Here is a 15,083-nt window from a genome sequence, read left to right on the forward strand (position 1 = left end):
CTGACGCTCCCTGTATAGGGGGCAGTCCTCACTAGGTTAGCTCACCTGGGGGAGGTTCGTCACCAAGACCCAGTGGGTTCACGCTTGGAGTTTCGCAAATTGTCACGGCATAATCAGGCAATGGACCCTGCTGGTGCCTCGGCTTCTCAAAAGGAATTAGTGTTCCTGCGGGAAAATCAGACGAGGATAATGTCCTTCATGAAGGCCATGGAGTCTCGGCTGTCAGCTTTACAGACCTCTGAACCCGGGAACGCCTCCCAGCTGGCCATTCTCCAACAGGAGCTCACTCAGCAACGTGACACCCAGGCCCACATACTCAGCTATATGGGGAACCGTAGATGACAGACTCCTGTCCCTTCAGTCCCGAGCCCTTGTCCAAGCTCAGACCTTACACCCGCCTCCCCACTTTGGCAAGCTGCCTCGATATAGTGGTGACCCAAGCTGCGTTGTAGTTTTTTGAATCCGTGCCGGCTACACTTTAAGCTGCTGCCGCAGCAATATCCCACTGATCAGGCTAAGGTGGCCTTTGTGGTCTCTCATTTAGAGGGAGAGGCCTTAGTGTGGGTTAATCCCCTCTGGGAGAGTGATGATCCTCTCGTTTCCCAGCTGTCAACTTTTTTGGAAACCTTTCGTAGGGTGTTCGATGAGCCCGGTCTTGTGGCTTCCACCACTGAGTTTCTCTTTAATTTTCACCAGGATTCTCTTTCCATTGGCCAATACGCCATTCGTTTTAGCACTTTGTCGTCTGAGTTGGGCTGGAACAAAGAAGCTCTGGTAGCGTCTTTCTGGCGAGGTCTGTCGGGTCGAATTAAAGATAAGTTAGCAGGATGTGATACACCAACTTCATTAGAGGATTTAATCTCCCTTGCTACACTAATCGATCTGCGCTTCCAGGAGCGCTCTCGTGAGGTTGCTCGGGAGAGAAGACTTCCTCGCTCATCCCCGTCCACTCGCAGGCCATCCAGCCCGCGACCAGTGACGTCATCTTTGGCTTCAGCACCTGAGCCAATGCTGGTGGATCGGCTCAAGATGGCGAAACAGCGCCATAAGAAGAGGCTTGCCCAAGGACTTTGCTTTTATTGTGGAAGTGCTTCCCATCTTCTTCGCTCCTGTCCAGAGAGGCCGGGAAACTCCTCCGCCTAGGACAGGTAAGAGAGGCCTCCCTAGGTGTATGTGATTCCTCTCTACCCCTGACTGTTATGAGCTCATTTTCTGCTCCACCAGTTGAGAGTTCTCCTTCCGTTCTCCCTCTGGTGGTGACAGGAGGTAGTGAGGTTGGTTTAAGTGGTAGTGATCTGCCACCTGATGAGGAGGATAACGATTGGATCTCTGGAGTATCAGACTGGATATAAGACAGCTGACGCCCTATCCTGGTGCTGGTGATTCACTCTGCTTCTCAGGTCTTGGACTTCAGCTCTCTTCCAGTCTTCTCAAGTTAAGTTTGTTTTTTGCTAATGTTCACACTTGCGCTTGTTGGTCAATTCAGTTTCTTGTGTGGTCAGCTTGCCCCTGCTGGGGCTATGCTGAACTTCCATTCCTATTTATCTGTATTTGCCAATTTGCCTTTTTGTCCCTTATTAGATTGGCCTCTTTTTGCTCTGTTTCAGAATATTTCAGAGTGCTGATATAGTGGGAGAAGTCTAGTGACATCAGGGTTAATTTTTCTATCAGACGTGTTGGACATTATTTTGGTAGGGTTTTTTGGCAGATTGCAGACAGTGGCTTTCCTTTCCTGTCCTTTCTAGTTAGTCGGGCCCCATCGTTTGCTCAGCCTATTTTCCTGCCTGTGTTTGTGTTTTCATCTTGCTTCACCGTCAATACATGTGTGGGGGCTGTCTATTCCTTTGGGGTCTGCTCTGGGGCAGTTAGTTTTCCCTTTTCTTGCTTTAGGGTTATGTAGTCCTCCGGCAGTGACGAGGCGTCTAGGAACATCGTAGGAACGCTCCACTGCTACTGTTAGTTGTGTGGTTAAGATCAGAGATCTGCAATCTGCATAGTTACCAACCTCTCTGGTTTTCTGGGACTTAGCTTTTTGTTGTTCCTCCTCGGTGACCCATTCATAACACCTGACCCTGTCTGTTTTGTCGTACCTGGGTTCTAGACGTTACTCGAAGGTGGCCTACATGGATTCAGGTGCGGCAGGGAATTATTTTCGGCTCGATGCAGTTAAAAAACACCGGATTCCTGTCAGTTCCCTGGAGAGTCCTCAACAGATAGTTTAGGTTGACGGTAAGCCCTTGCAGGAGACCGTTACCCAGGTCAACGAAGAAGTGGAGCTACAGGACGGAGCCTTGCATCGGGAGAAGATAGCCCTCTACGTCCTGTCATCTTTGTCTTATACGTTTCTTCTTGGGCTCCCTTTGCTATGGGCACATGAGCCAACCCTCGACTGGTGATATACTCCGTTGGGGACAGCTCTGCCAGAAAAAGTGCCTGCTGCCCGTCCATCTGGTGGGTTCTGTCAGGAACACCGCACTGCACTTTCTCACTGAGCCACTGTGTGTGTCCTGAGTAAAACAAACTGTGCCCAAAGATATCTGTGGAGCGGGGCAGCAGCGGTGAAGATGCGTGCTTCAGACAAACAGGACCTGAAGCTTGTGACTGCTGGGGCATGACCTAAGCTCCGGAGAGCTAGGAGCTGAAGGAAAACTCCTCCTAGAAGGGTAACTACGGGACAAAGTTACCAAGGGGCATAGACAGGGACATAAACCAGATCAGGCCGGGGTCAAAGTACGAGATAGCACGACAGTACCAAAGAATTAGACAGAATGGATGGTCAGGATGTAGCCAAGGGGTCATACACAGAGAGGTCAGCGCAGTACAAGAGAAGCAGACAGAGGGTAGTCAGGACGTAGCCAAGGGGTCATACACAGAAAGGGCAGCACAGTACAAAAGGGGCAGGAAAAACTTGTAACAGGGATACAGCCAAATCAGAACCAGACAGACGAAACGTAGCACAGGCACAAAGCACTGGCCGAGGCACAACATGGTCAAACACACTCGGCCAAGGGTCAGCGTATAAGTGACAGGGAATGGCCCCACAATGAAGCCTCCCAGAGTGAGGCCATTAGGATCTGATTCGTTCTACCTGACCGTTTGACTGGGGATGATAGGCAGAAGAAAAGTCTAGAGTCACGTTCATAAGCTTACAAAGCGCTCTCCAGAACAGGGAGGTGAACTGAACTCCTCTGTCAGACACGATGTGTAGAGGGAAGCCATGAATTCTGAAAATATGATGGATGAAAACTTTTGCCAACTCGGGTGCAGAGGGCAAACCTGGATGAGGGACAAAATGAGCCATTTTTGAGAATCGATCCACAACCATGAGGATAACTGCATAGCATAATTGCTATGTGCTGCCATGGAACCGAAAGTACCGTAAGAGGATGCAGGAGCCCAGAAGGTGGTCGCCTAGGAATCTTGTTCTTGGCGCAGGACGCCACAAAGTTTTTGACATCTTGACGAAGAGATGGCCACCAATAGTAGCGAGATATCAGGGTGAGGGTCTTCTTGACTCCAACATGACTGGCGAGTTTAGACGAATGTCCCCAGTGTAACATTCGTTTTCTGTTACTTTCCACAATGAATATCCTACCTGGTGGTAGAGAAGTCAAGTTGACAGGAGCCACAGTAATAACCCTGGAAGGGTTGATGATGTGCGAAGGCTCCTCCTCTGCATCGACCGACGGGAAGGACCTAGACAAAGCATCTGCTTTGATGTTCTTTTCGCTGGGTCGGAAATGGAGTTCAAAATCAAAATGGGAGAAGAACAATGACCACCTGGCCTACCGGGGATTAAGCCTTTGCGCCGACTGAATAGACGCCAGATTCTTATGGACAGTGAAGATTTTGAAAGGATGCGCAGCATCTTCAAATAAGTATCGCCATTCCTCCAATGCCAACTTGATGGCTAATAGCTCTTTATCACCAATGGAATAGTTACGTTCTGATGTGGGGAATGCTTTAGAAGAGAAACCGCAGGTGACTAGCCATCCGGAGGAAGATATCTGGGAGAGCACTGCACCGGCTCCTGTGGAAGAAGCGTCCACCTCAAGGATGAATGGTCGGCTAACCTCAGGACGATGAAGCACGGGAGCTGTAGCGAAAGCTTGCTTTAAGGACAAAAAGGTATTCTTAGCTTCAGGAGACCAGACGTTAGGATTAGCTCTTTTGCGGATAAGAGACGAGATAGAATTGGATAACGAGGAGAAACGTAGAATGAACTGCCAGTAGTAATTCATGAAGCCAAGGAATCGTTGGATCGCCTTAACCCCATGGGGTCGGGGCCAGTTGAGAATCGCAGACACCTTACGGGTCCATACGTAAGAACTAATATACCCCAAGAACGGTAGGAACGACTGTTCAAAAGAACATTTCTCGAATTTGGCGTAAATTTGATTCTCCCTCAAGTGTAGTAGTACTTGACGGACGTTCCTTCTATGGGAAGACAGGTCTGGAGAAAACACATGGATATTATCCAAGTACACCACCATGCAGGAGTAAAGGAGGTGCCGGAAAACATTGTTTACAAACTCTTGAAATACTGCTTGAGCATTGCAAAGACCGAAGGGCATGACTAAATACTTGTACTGTCCGTCCCGTGTGTTAAAAGCGGTCTTCCACTCATCTCCGGGACGGATATGGATCAGGTTGTAGGCCCCACGAAGATCCAACTTGGTGAAGATTCGTGCTCCCCTTAGCCGAGCAAATAGCTCCGGGATGAGGGGTAGTGGGTACTTGTTTTTGACCATGATGCCATTTAGACCCCTATAACCAATACAGGGACGGAGAGAACCAGGCTTCTTTTTAACAAAGAAGAAATCTGCGCCTGCGGGCAAGGATGACTTTTGAATAAAGCCTTTGGCTAGATTCTCCAGAAAATAATCCGACACGGCTTGGGTCTCTGCAGGAGATAACGGGTATATTCTACCCTTAGGCGGAGTGAAGCTGGGTTGGCTTATCTCCGTCACTTTTCTAACGCTCATCAGAACGACTTGTTCAGTCTGCTTCCTTGAGCGGAGTTTGTGTATAATAACCACACCAGCGAATCGTCCTCCATGTCTCCTTTTTTCATTGTCATCGGGCAACATCCCAGTGTGCCACTACCGGTGCCTTCTGTCTCGGGTATGCCTGCGGCCGACTTTCTGTCCGAGGAGTTCTCCAGGAGACCAAAGATGCACTTGAAAAAGCGCGTGACAGGATGAAAAAGCATGCAGATAAAAGACGCTTAGGTTCTCCTTCATATCGTCCTGGTGACAAGGTGTGGCTCTCCTCCAAATTCATTCGCCTTAAGATAACCCCCTACAAACTGGGTCCCCGCTACATTGGTCCTTTTAAGGTCTTGGGACGTATTAATGATGTTGCTTAGCAGTTGAAGCTGCCTGCCTCGCTCCTTATTCCCAATACCATCCATGTGTCCCTCCTTAAACCCGTGGTGCTAAACCGGTTTTATGCTTCCCCTCGTCATACGCCTCAGCCTGTTAGCACGGGTGATGTCTTTGAGGTAAGGGATATACTTGACATGAAGAAGGTGAGAGGGAGAACTCTCTTCCTCATTGACTGGAAGGGCTTTGGTCCTGAGGAGAGGTCTTGGGAACCTCGGGAGAACATCCAAGCACCCCGTATTTTGGCGAGGTTTCTTTCTGACCTTAGAAATAGGGGGCATAAAGAAGGGAGTAGTGTCACACCGCCCCGCCATACTTACCCTGCCTCAGCGTCTCGGCATGTCTCTGAACCGGGAGCATGTCGCTCGGTGTCCTCACTTCCGGTCTCGCTGCTGGCTCCAGGATCACGTCTCATGCGCACTACACAGCTAAGGCCGCGGTCGCGCGCGCCTCTGGTCCCTTATGCCGCAGGAGGATCCTAACCCGGAAGCTTTGCGGTACGTACCGGGTATATCAGGCAGCTTCTTCCTGTAGGAGAGGCGCCTGATTATCACTTGTGCACCCCTGTGATTTAGGCCCCTGTATGGTCCCTGTCTCTCCGTACCTCCCTATTCCCTGCTCCCTGTGTGTACCTGGCATTACCATACTCCTTCTGTTCTTGTGTTTGCTCTAGTGCCATCTACTCCAGTCCTCGGCAGCCCCCAGCTCCCTGTACGTACCTCTTCTGAGTGGTCTGCTTTGGTCCTTCCTGTCTGTTCCGTTTTGGGTCCTGTACCCCGCCTCTCTCCGGTCTCGTCCTCTCTCCCCAGGACACCTAACCCTGTTCTGCCTCTTGTGTCTCCAACGGGCAGTCCCTTGGTACTGGCCGTTGTGGTGATAGTCTCCCCTGGGCCTGCCCCTTACGCTCCCTGTATAGGAGGCGGTCCTCATTAGGTTAGCTCACCCGGGCAAGGTTCGTCACAACGACCCAGTGGGTTGACTGTAGGAGTTTCGCAAGTTGTCACAATTGTACTCGTCTATATTTGCCCCTTTCCCATGTAAAGCGCCATGGAATAAATGGCGCTATAAAAATGTGTAATAATAATGGGGGTCCTATCTTGGTATATGTAGTCGGTGGTACTCTGGGGGTCCTGTCTTAGTGTATATGTAGTTGGGGGTACTCTGATAGATGGGGACCTGTCTTAGTATATGTAATCCAAAGACATACCGATAGGGAATTTAGATTGTGAGCCCGATCAGGGACAGTGATGATAATGTGTGCAAACTGTAAAGAGCTGCAGAATGTGTTAGCGCTATATAAATAAAGATGATTATTATATTATTAATCGGTGATACTCTGATAGATGGGGATGATTCATTACATCAGGGTCCTGTCTTAGTATATGTAGTCGGTGGTATTCTGATAGATGGGGTCCTGTCTTAGTATGTGTAGTTGGTTGGTACTCTGATAGATGGGGGTCTTGTCTTAGTATATGTAGTCTATGGTACTCTTATAGATGGGGGTCCTGTCTTAGTATATGTAGTTGGTTGGTACTCTGATAGATGGGGGTCCTGTCTTAGTATATGTAGTCGATTGGTACTCTGATAGATGGGGGTCCTGTCTTAGTAAATGTAATCGGTGGTACTCTGATAGATGAGGGTGACAACACTGATGATTCTTTCTATTATAACACGTGTTTCCTTTCTCTAGTCCTCAGGGATGACTTTCGCCAGACTCCCAGTGATGTGGTGGTGGCAGCAGGAGAACCCGCAGTAATGGAGTGCATCCCACCCAGGGGCCATCCGGAGCCCACCATATCCTGGAAGAAGGAGAATGTCCGCATCAGTGACAAGGATGAGCGGATCACGGTGAGATCACGATGGGCTGCGATGCCTGGACTGTATATGTGCGATGAGTTTTGATATTTTGTTTCTTTACTGCTTCTCATTAATCTTTTATATTTCAGATCCGGGGAGGAAAACTGATGATTAGCAACACCAGAAAGACGGACGCTGGGATGTACGTGTGTGTGGCGACCAATATGGTGGGCGAGCGAGACAGCGAGCCTTCACAGCTGGTGGTCTTTGGTACGTTCCAGTGTGTGGAATGGCGGAGCGAGAAATGTCACTGGTGGCAGGAAGTGATTCATCCGCAGATAGCGCGGAACCAGAGACATTTGTTCTGTGGGAGGAGAACGGAGACTAATTATCCTGAGGATTATAAACCACAAGAGAGAAAATCACATTCCTGCTGCTTCCGATGGGAATAATGCCACCTCTGATTAACCCTCGCTGTCCAGTCATTCCTATGCTTTGCTAATACACGCGGGAATAAGCTATGTATTTATATATTATGTTTCCGTCATTTGGGGGGCTATGACTTGTTTTCTTGTCCACACCCTTCCCGCAGAGCGTCCCACGTTTGTGAGAAGACCCATAAACCAGGTGGTCTTAGCGGATGATGTCGTGGACTTTCAGTGTGAGGTTCAGGGAGACCCGATGCCCACCGCTCGCTGGCGGAAAGAAGAGGGAGAGCTACCCCGTGGAAGGTGATCATAACATCATTGATTCATCTACTTATTACCTACATATTTTATTCCCATCTGCAGCCCGCAATATTTTAGAATCCCCCCTCAACACTGAGCCTCATTTCTCATAGTCTACGTTTAATCGTCTTTTTATCAGAGTTTTCAAGGACATTTGCACCTGAGCTACAGTCAGTGATTATAGCTGTGCCCAAATGAGGCTGAGCTGCAGTGTAAAGCATGAGGGGCAAAGCAGCTGCTTAAGTCATTGGTGAGATGGGAAATGGGTTACAGACTTCAAAAGACATTGCCGCAGAGCTGGTGGAGTTAGAGGTCGGCCAGGGACCATAGGGAGAGACAATCCTGCGCCGCCCCGGGTGGCTTCTCCTCACTTTGCTCCAGGTGATTGACAGGTCTCTCCCATGTGTATACTTAGCCAGAGACCTGTCAATCACCGGGGGCGGCGCTGGGTGGACACTGGACCGGTCTCGTCTCTCTATGGTTCCTGGCCGGATCTTCCAAATGTATTTTTTTTTTCTGAAACATGGGAGCATTTAGAAGAAAGACATAAGAGGCTGTAATGGTGGAGCCCAGCTCAGATTCATCCCGTGGGTGACGTGTTCCCAGTAATGTATTACTTTATGCTGAGCCGTGATCCATTGTTGCAGCTGATAAACGTGTATGGTGTGTAGAGGTGATGGCGATATGTGCTGTTTTCCATGATGATTATGTATGCTGAGCCATGATGCATTGCTGCCACTGATAACCGTGATTTGCAGGTACGAGATTCGCAGCGACAGCACTTTGCGGATCTCCCGGGTGACGGCAGAGGACGAGGGAACATATACCTGTATCACAGAGAATAGCGTCGGCAAATCTGAGGCCTCGGGCTCCCTGAGTGTCCACGGTAAGAGCTTCACATCCTGGGATCTACAGCACTGAACCACACAACTCATTACCAGACCCTGGGCCGTAATTACCGCCATCAGATTAACCCCTGATGTGCTGGCCATGCCATGTCCCAGTGTATAGTGTGTAGCTCCGTGTTTCACGCGCTGTGTACTCATCTCATGCTTTCTTTTATTTCATGTGTGTTCACCTCGCTCCAGTCGGCCCATTCTGTGAGTATCCATTTCATCTCATTTCATGTGGGTGGGCTCATCTAGGTGTCAGTCTCCATTTGTCAGGTTTTTCTAGCTTTTCTTATGCCCTGCGGTTCTGTGGATCCTTTGAGGCAAAGTGAAAGTTTATCAGGAATGGGTTTCCACTAAGAGGAATTTCACGACCAGAGAATGAATGATGATGCCCCCCTCCGCGGTCGTCTCTACCCCTCCTGACCGGTGGCGAAACGATAAACCAAAGACGCAGCAGTGCTTGTTGGGGCTTATGACCAAACATGAGCATTAAGCTGGGAATGATTAATATTTCACGTGCTGCATCCATACATCGTCGGGCGACGCTCACATCCTGCTGTATAGGAGGTGATAACTAGCCACCATTCTTTACACTGCATTGTGTATCTTTGGGCATAATGTGATACAGTGTAATTATAAGAGGCATCATGAAGGATCCCCCATTACTGGACAAGAGCAGAGAATTGGCCATAAAATATCTGATGTTTAGTGTTGGGTTCCCGGGATGAACATCACTTGTCACGATGGGTCCACATCACCCTGCGCCGTCACCCGACATCATGGAGCCGCAAAAACAGGTAATCAATACCCGGCAGATCAATTCTCCTGTTCATTAGAGTGAGATCTGCAGCAAAGAAATGAACGAGAGCTGCACAATAATCTCCAGGGTTAGCGTGCATCCCAGCAATTGTATCTAAGCCTGCCTTGTGTCATACAACTGCTCAGTTGCGTCTCCAAGCCTGTCATGTGTCATATTGTATGCCAAACAGTCGTATCTAATCTTATCACATGTGATACTGTATTCTGTACAGCTATGTCTAATCGTATTGTGTGATACTGTCTGAGCTGTGTATCTAATCCTATTGTGTGATACTGTCTGCTCAGCCGTGTATCTTAACCTATCTTGTGAGATACTGTCTGCTGAGCCATGTATCTAATCCTATCCTGTGTGATACTGACTGCTGAACTGTGTATCTAATCCTATCCTGTGTGATACTGTCTGCTGAGCCGTGTATCTTAACCTATCCTGTGTGATACTGTCTCCTGAGCCGTGTATCTAATCCTATCCTGTGTGATACTGTTTGCTGAGCCGTGTATCTAATCCTATCCTGTGTGATACTGTCTGCTGAGCCGTGTATCTAATCCTATCCTGTGTGATACTGTCTGCTGAGCAGTGTATCTAATCCTATCCTGTGTGATACTGTCTCCTGAGCCGTGTATCTAATCCTATCCTGTGTGATACTGTTTGCTGAGCCGTGTATCTAATCCTATCCTGTGTGATACTTTCTGCTGAGCTGTGTAACTAATCCTATACTGTGTGATACTGTCTGCTGAGGCGTGTATCTAATCCTATCCTGTGTGATACTGTCTGCTGAGCCGTGTATCTAATCCTATCCTGTGTTATACTGTCTGCTGAGCCGTGTATCTAATCCTATCCTGTGTGATACTGTCTGCTGAGCTGTGTAACTAATCCTATCCTGTGATACTGTCTGCTGAGCCGCGTATCTATTCCTATCCTGTGTGATACTGACTTCTGAGCCGTGTATCTAATCCTATACTGTGTGATACTGTCTGCTGAGCTGTGTATCTAATCCTATCCTGTGTGATACTGTCTGCTGAGCCGTGTATCTAATCCTATCCTGTGTGATAGTCTGCTGAGCCGTGTATCTAATCCCATCCTGTGTGATACTGTGTGCTGAGCCATGTATCTAATCCTATCCTGTGTGATACTGTGTGCTGAGCTGTGTATCTAATCCTATCCTGTGTGATACTGTCTGCTGAGCCTTGTATCTAATCCTATCCTGTGTGATACTGTGTGTTGAGCCATGTATATAATCCTCTCCTGTATGATACTGACTGCTGAGCCGTGTATCTAATCCTGTCCTGTGTGATACTGTCTGCTGAGTGTGTATCTAATCCTCTCCTGTGTGATACTGCCTGCTGAGCTGTGTATCTAGTCCTCTGTGTGATACGCTGAGTTTGCCTGTCTGACACATTTACTTGCACTTTTGTATATCCGGCTGAGATACACCTTCGTTCTTCTCTCACATCTTTCTCATTCCAGTTCCCCCTCAGCTGGTGACCCGACCCCGAGACCAGATCGTTGTCCAGGGGCGCATGGTGACCTTTCAGTGTGAGACCAAAGGGAACCCACCGCCTGCTGTGTTTTGGCAGAAAGAAGGTAGCCAGGTAAGCAATGCAGTAACGTTGATCTCTGCTGTCAGCGTCAGAAATGTGACGGATTCAGGCTCATGAGGAAGAACCTGGAGATGATCCCAGTCCACTCTGATACAATGTGGCTGATAGTTCACCAAAATGATTGAGAATGTAAATATAAATTATAAATAATCAGTATATCATGTATCAATCCAATTATGGATACATGAAATGCATAAATCCTGTAAGAGACCTAAATGCTGCCTAGGATCAACTAGGAATATAAAGTGCAAAGGGCTTAACAAACTAGGATAGGATATGTGTGGATCCCATGCAGCGTCGGACTGGAACACCTTGGGCCCACCAGAGAAAATCATTCTTGGGGCCCACTATGTAGCTGCATAGAGTTAAATACCAGACCACCAATTATGCGGTAAAACACGCTAATATCCGGGTATAATATAAGGTTGTACATGTCTTAATTATGTAGCAGGAGTTGGGGTAGCCCCCTCATAGAATATAAAGCAGCCCCCTCACATAGTATAATGCAGCCATCTCATAGAATATAATGCAGCCATCTCATAGAATATAATACTGCCCCCCTCATAGGGTATAATACTGCCCCCCTCATAGGGTATAATACTGCCCCCCTCATAGGGAATAATGCACCCCCTCATAGGGTATAATGCACCCCCTCATAGGGTATAATACTGCCCCCCTCATAGGGAATAATGCACCCCCTCATAGGGTATAATACTGACCCCCTCATAGGGTATAATACTGCCCCCTCATAGGGTATAATACTGCCCCCCTCATAGGGTATAATACTGCCCCCCTCATAGGGTATAATACTGCCCCCCTCATAGGGAATAATGCTGCCCTCATAGGGTATAATGCTGCCTCCTCATAGGTTATAATGCACCCCCTCATAGGGTATAATACTGCCCCCCTCATAGGGTATAATACTGCCCCCCTCATAGGGTATAATACTGCCCCCCTCATAGGGAATAATGCACCCCCTCATAGGGTATAATGCTATATAGATATATAGATATAGAGATAGATAGATATAGATAGAAAGATAGATGTAGAAATAGATAGATATAGAGATAGATAGTAGATAATGGATAGAAGGTAGATAATGGATAGATATAGATAGAAAGATTCATAGAGATAGATAGAGATAGATAGAGATAGATAGAGATAGATAGAGATAGATAGAGATAGATAGAGATAGATAGAGATAGATAGAGATAGATATAAAGATAGATATAGAAAGAAATATAGATAGATAGATAGGTAGATATAGAGATAGATAGAAAATAGATAATAGATAGATAGATATAGAGATAGATAGCTATAGATAGAAAGATATAGAGATAGATATATAGATAGAGATACATAATAGATAGAGATAGATAATAGATAGAGATATACAGATATAATAATAATAATAATAATAATAATAATAATATAGACATATATAGATAGATATAGAGATAAATATATATAGATAGATGGCTATAAATAAAAATAGATATAGAGATATATATAGAAATAGATAGATAGATATAGAGATAATAGATATAGAGATAGATAGATAGATATAGAGTTAGAAAGATAGACAGATATAGAGAGAGATATAGAGATAGATAGAGATAGATGGATAGATCAATAGATAGATAGATAAAGAGAGAGAGATAGATAGATAATGAGATATAGAGATAGATACAGAGATATAGTGTTAGATAGATATAGAGATAGATAGATATGGATATAGAGATAGATAGATATAGAGATAATATATAGATAGATTAGATATAGAGATAATATATAGATAGCTATAGAGAGAGAGATATAGAGAGAGATATAGAGAGAGATATAGAGAGAGATATAGAGATAATAGATAGATATAGAGATAGATAGATATAGATATAAAGATAGATAGAGATAGAGAGAGCGGTAGAGAGAGAGATAGATATAGAGAGAGATAGATACAGAGATCGATAAATAGATAGAGAGATAGATATAGATAATAGAGATAGATAAAGATAGATAATATAGAGATAACAGATAGATATAGAGATAGAGTAAGATATAGAGATAGCTTAGTTTTTCATATCAAACGCCTGTTTTTTATGGCCAAGCATCTCACAATGTGCATCATCCTAATTTGAATCCAAGGAGTTAGATACCGCACCAAAATCAATATATATATTGAGTCTGGCTAGTTTACCAGCCCATACGCAAACAGTATCAAGTGAGTGCACACCTGCACCAACCTTGACAGCAGGAATCAATATATACGACGTTTTGGACCTGCATTTAGTCACCATACTGTGACATCAGTCGGCAGACCGACGAAGGCCTGTTGTGGGCCGAAACGTTTTTGAGACTGTACATAATAATATTTTCTTTCATAAAGGATCATTCAAGTTGAGTGCCAAGTTACTATTTGCTATTCATTTGGGTATGGGTAACCTACTTGTGCACCCTGCGGTAGTGCCACGCTATACTTATCATGGTTAGGGTTTTGAACTGGAGTCTCTGGGTAATAGGGATCCAGTGGTTGGATTGACAGGAGAGGAGGAGAGGCCGGGGAATAGCGGGGGGGGGGGGGGGGGGGGGAGGTGGATTAGTCAGGCAGCAGAGTTTAGGATAGGTTGGAGGGGTGCGAGAGTGTTAGAGGGGAGGCCTAAGAGCAGGAGCTTGCAGATTTTTGGTTGAGGAATGTACGGATCCGGGAAATATTTTTGAGTTGAAGTCGGCAGGAAGTGGAAAGGGCTTGGATATGTGTTTTGAAAGAGAGATCAGTGTCAAGGATTACCCCGAGGCGGTGAGCTTGTGGGACTGGGGAGAGTGAGCAGCCATTTACTTTAATGGATAGTTCTGTTGGGGGATGGAGATGGGGGAAAGATGATGAATTCTGTTTTGTCCATATTAAGTTTTAGAAATCTAGCGGAGAAGGATGAAATAGCAGAGAGACATTGTGGGATTCTGGTTAGTAAGGAGGCGATATCTTGTCCAGAGAGGTAGATCTGTGTGTCATCAGCATAGAGGTGATACTGAAAGCCATGAGATTCAATGAGCTCTCCGAGGCCGAAGGTGTAACTGGAGAAGAGATGGGGCCCTAGGACTGAACCTTGCGGGACCCCGACAGATAGGGGGCGAGGTGAAGAGTTGGTGTGCGAGTGGGAGATGTCGAATTTACTGCTTCACTATTTATCTCGTTTATTTGTTAATAGGTTTGATACATGATATACTAAACATTCACGGATAAATATTATACCTCTCAACATTGATGTATTTATTGTTTTACATTTAGTGTGGATACATTTCCTCTTTATTCCCCATATCATGTTTTTATAATTAAATAAAGGTTAATATTTATGTTCTCAATCATTTTGGTGATGCAACTCTTTGTAGGCTATTATGTTTGGTATTGATGCATGACCATATAATGCTTATGGTATTTACTATAATTCTGGTGATTAATGTGGCTGACAGTTGTCAGCATCTGTGACACTGAGGTGTGATGTCTGCTGAACGGACTGCAACACACCCTCAGGACATCCTCCTTGTCCAGACTCCTCTGTCCTCCTCCTCCAGACTCCTCTGTCCTCTTCCTCCTCTAGATTCCTCTGTCCTCCTCCTCCAGACTCCTCTGTGGCATCTTATCTCTCGTGGAAACAGCAGGATTGGGGTTTGGAGTGCCTGGCCCTTATCCTTCTGCGCCTGTAGCCCGGGGACCCCTTAATGTGGTGTCACTGGAGGAGGTTGCTTGTTGGTCAGGTCAGAGATTAACCACCCAAGAAGTGACTATACTGAAGTGTTTACAGAGAAAATGTGACCGGTGGAGTCTTTACTCCGCAGAGGTCATGTAGGAGCTGGAGCCTTTACCCCGC

At 46.3% G+C, this 15,083-nt stretch overlaps 1 protein-coding gene across 2 annotated transcripts in view; it reads left to right on the forward strand.

The window, feature by feature from the left end:
- The window catches only part of ROBO3 (roundabout guidance receptor 3), a 401,016-nt gene that overhangs the window by 346,735 nt on the left and 39,198 nt on the right, over window positions 1-15,083 (forward strand). For both annotated transcript variants that reach the window (XM_073584881.1, XM_073584882.1), the window contains 5 exons: window positions 7,075-7,232; window positions 7,331-7,451; window positions 7,774-7,912; window positions 8,668-8,795; window positions 11,087-11,211. In XM_073584881.1, the coding sequence (XP_073440982.1) occupies window positions 7,075-7,232; window positions 7,331-7,451; window positions 7,774-7,912; window positions 8,668-8,795; window positions 11,087-11,211 (671 nt within the window). The remainder of the gene's footprint in view (window positions 1-7,074; window positions 7,233-7,330; window positions 7,452-7,773; window positions 7,913-8,667; window positions 8,796-11,086; window positions 11,212-15,083) is intronic.

This window comes from Dendrobates tinctorius, unplaced genomic scaffold (assembly GCF_039654945.1).
Source record: "Dendrobates tinctorius isolate UK_male_01 unplaced genomic scaffold, ASM3965494v1 ptg000086l, whole genome shotgun sequence".
In the NCBI taxonomy this organism is placed as follows: Eukaryota; Metazoa; Chordata; class Amphibia; order Anura; family Dendrobatidae; genus Dendrobates; species Dendrobates tinctorius.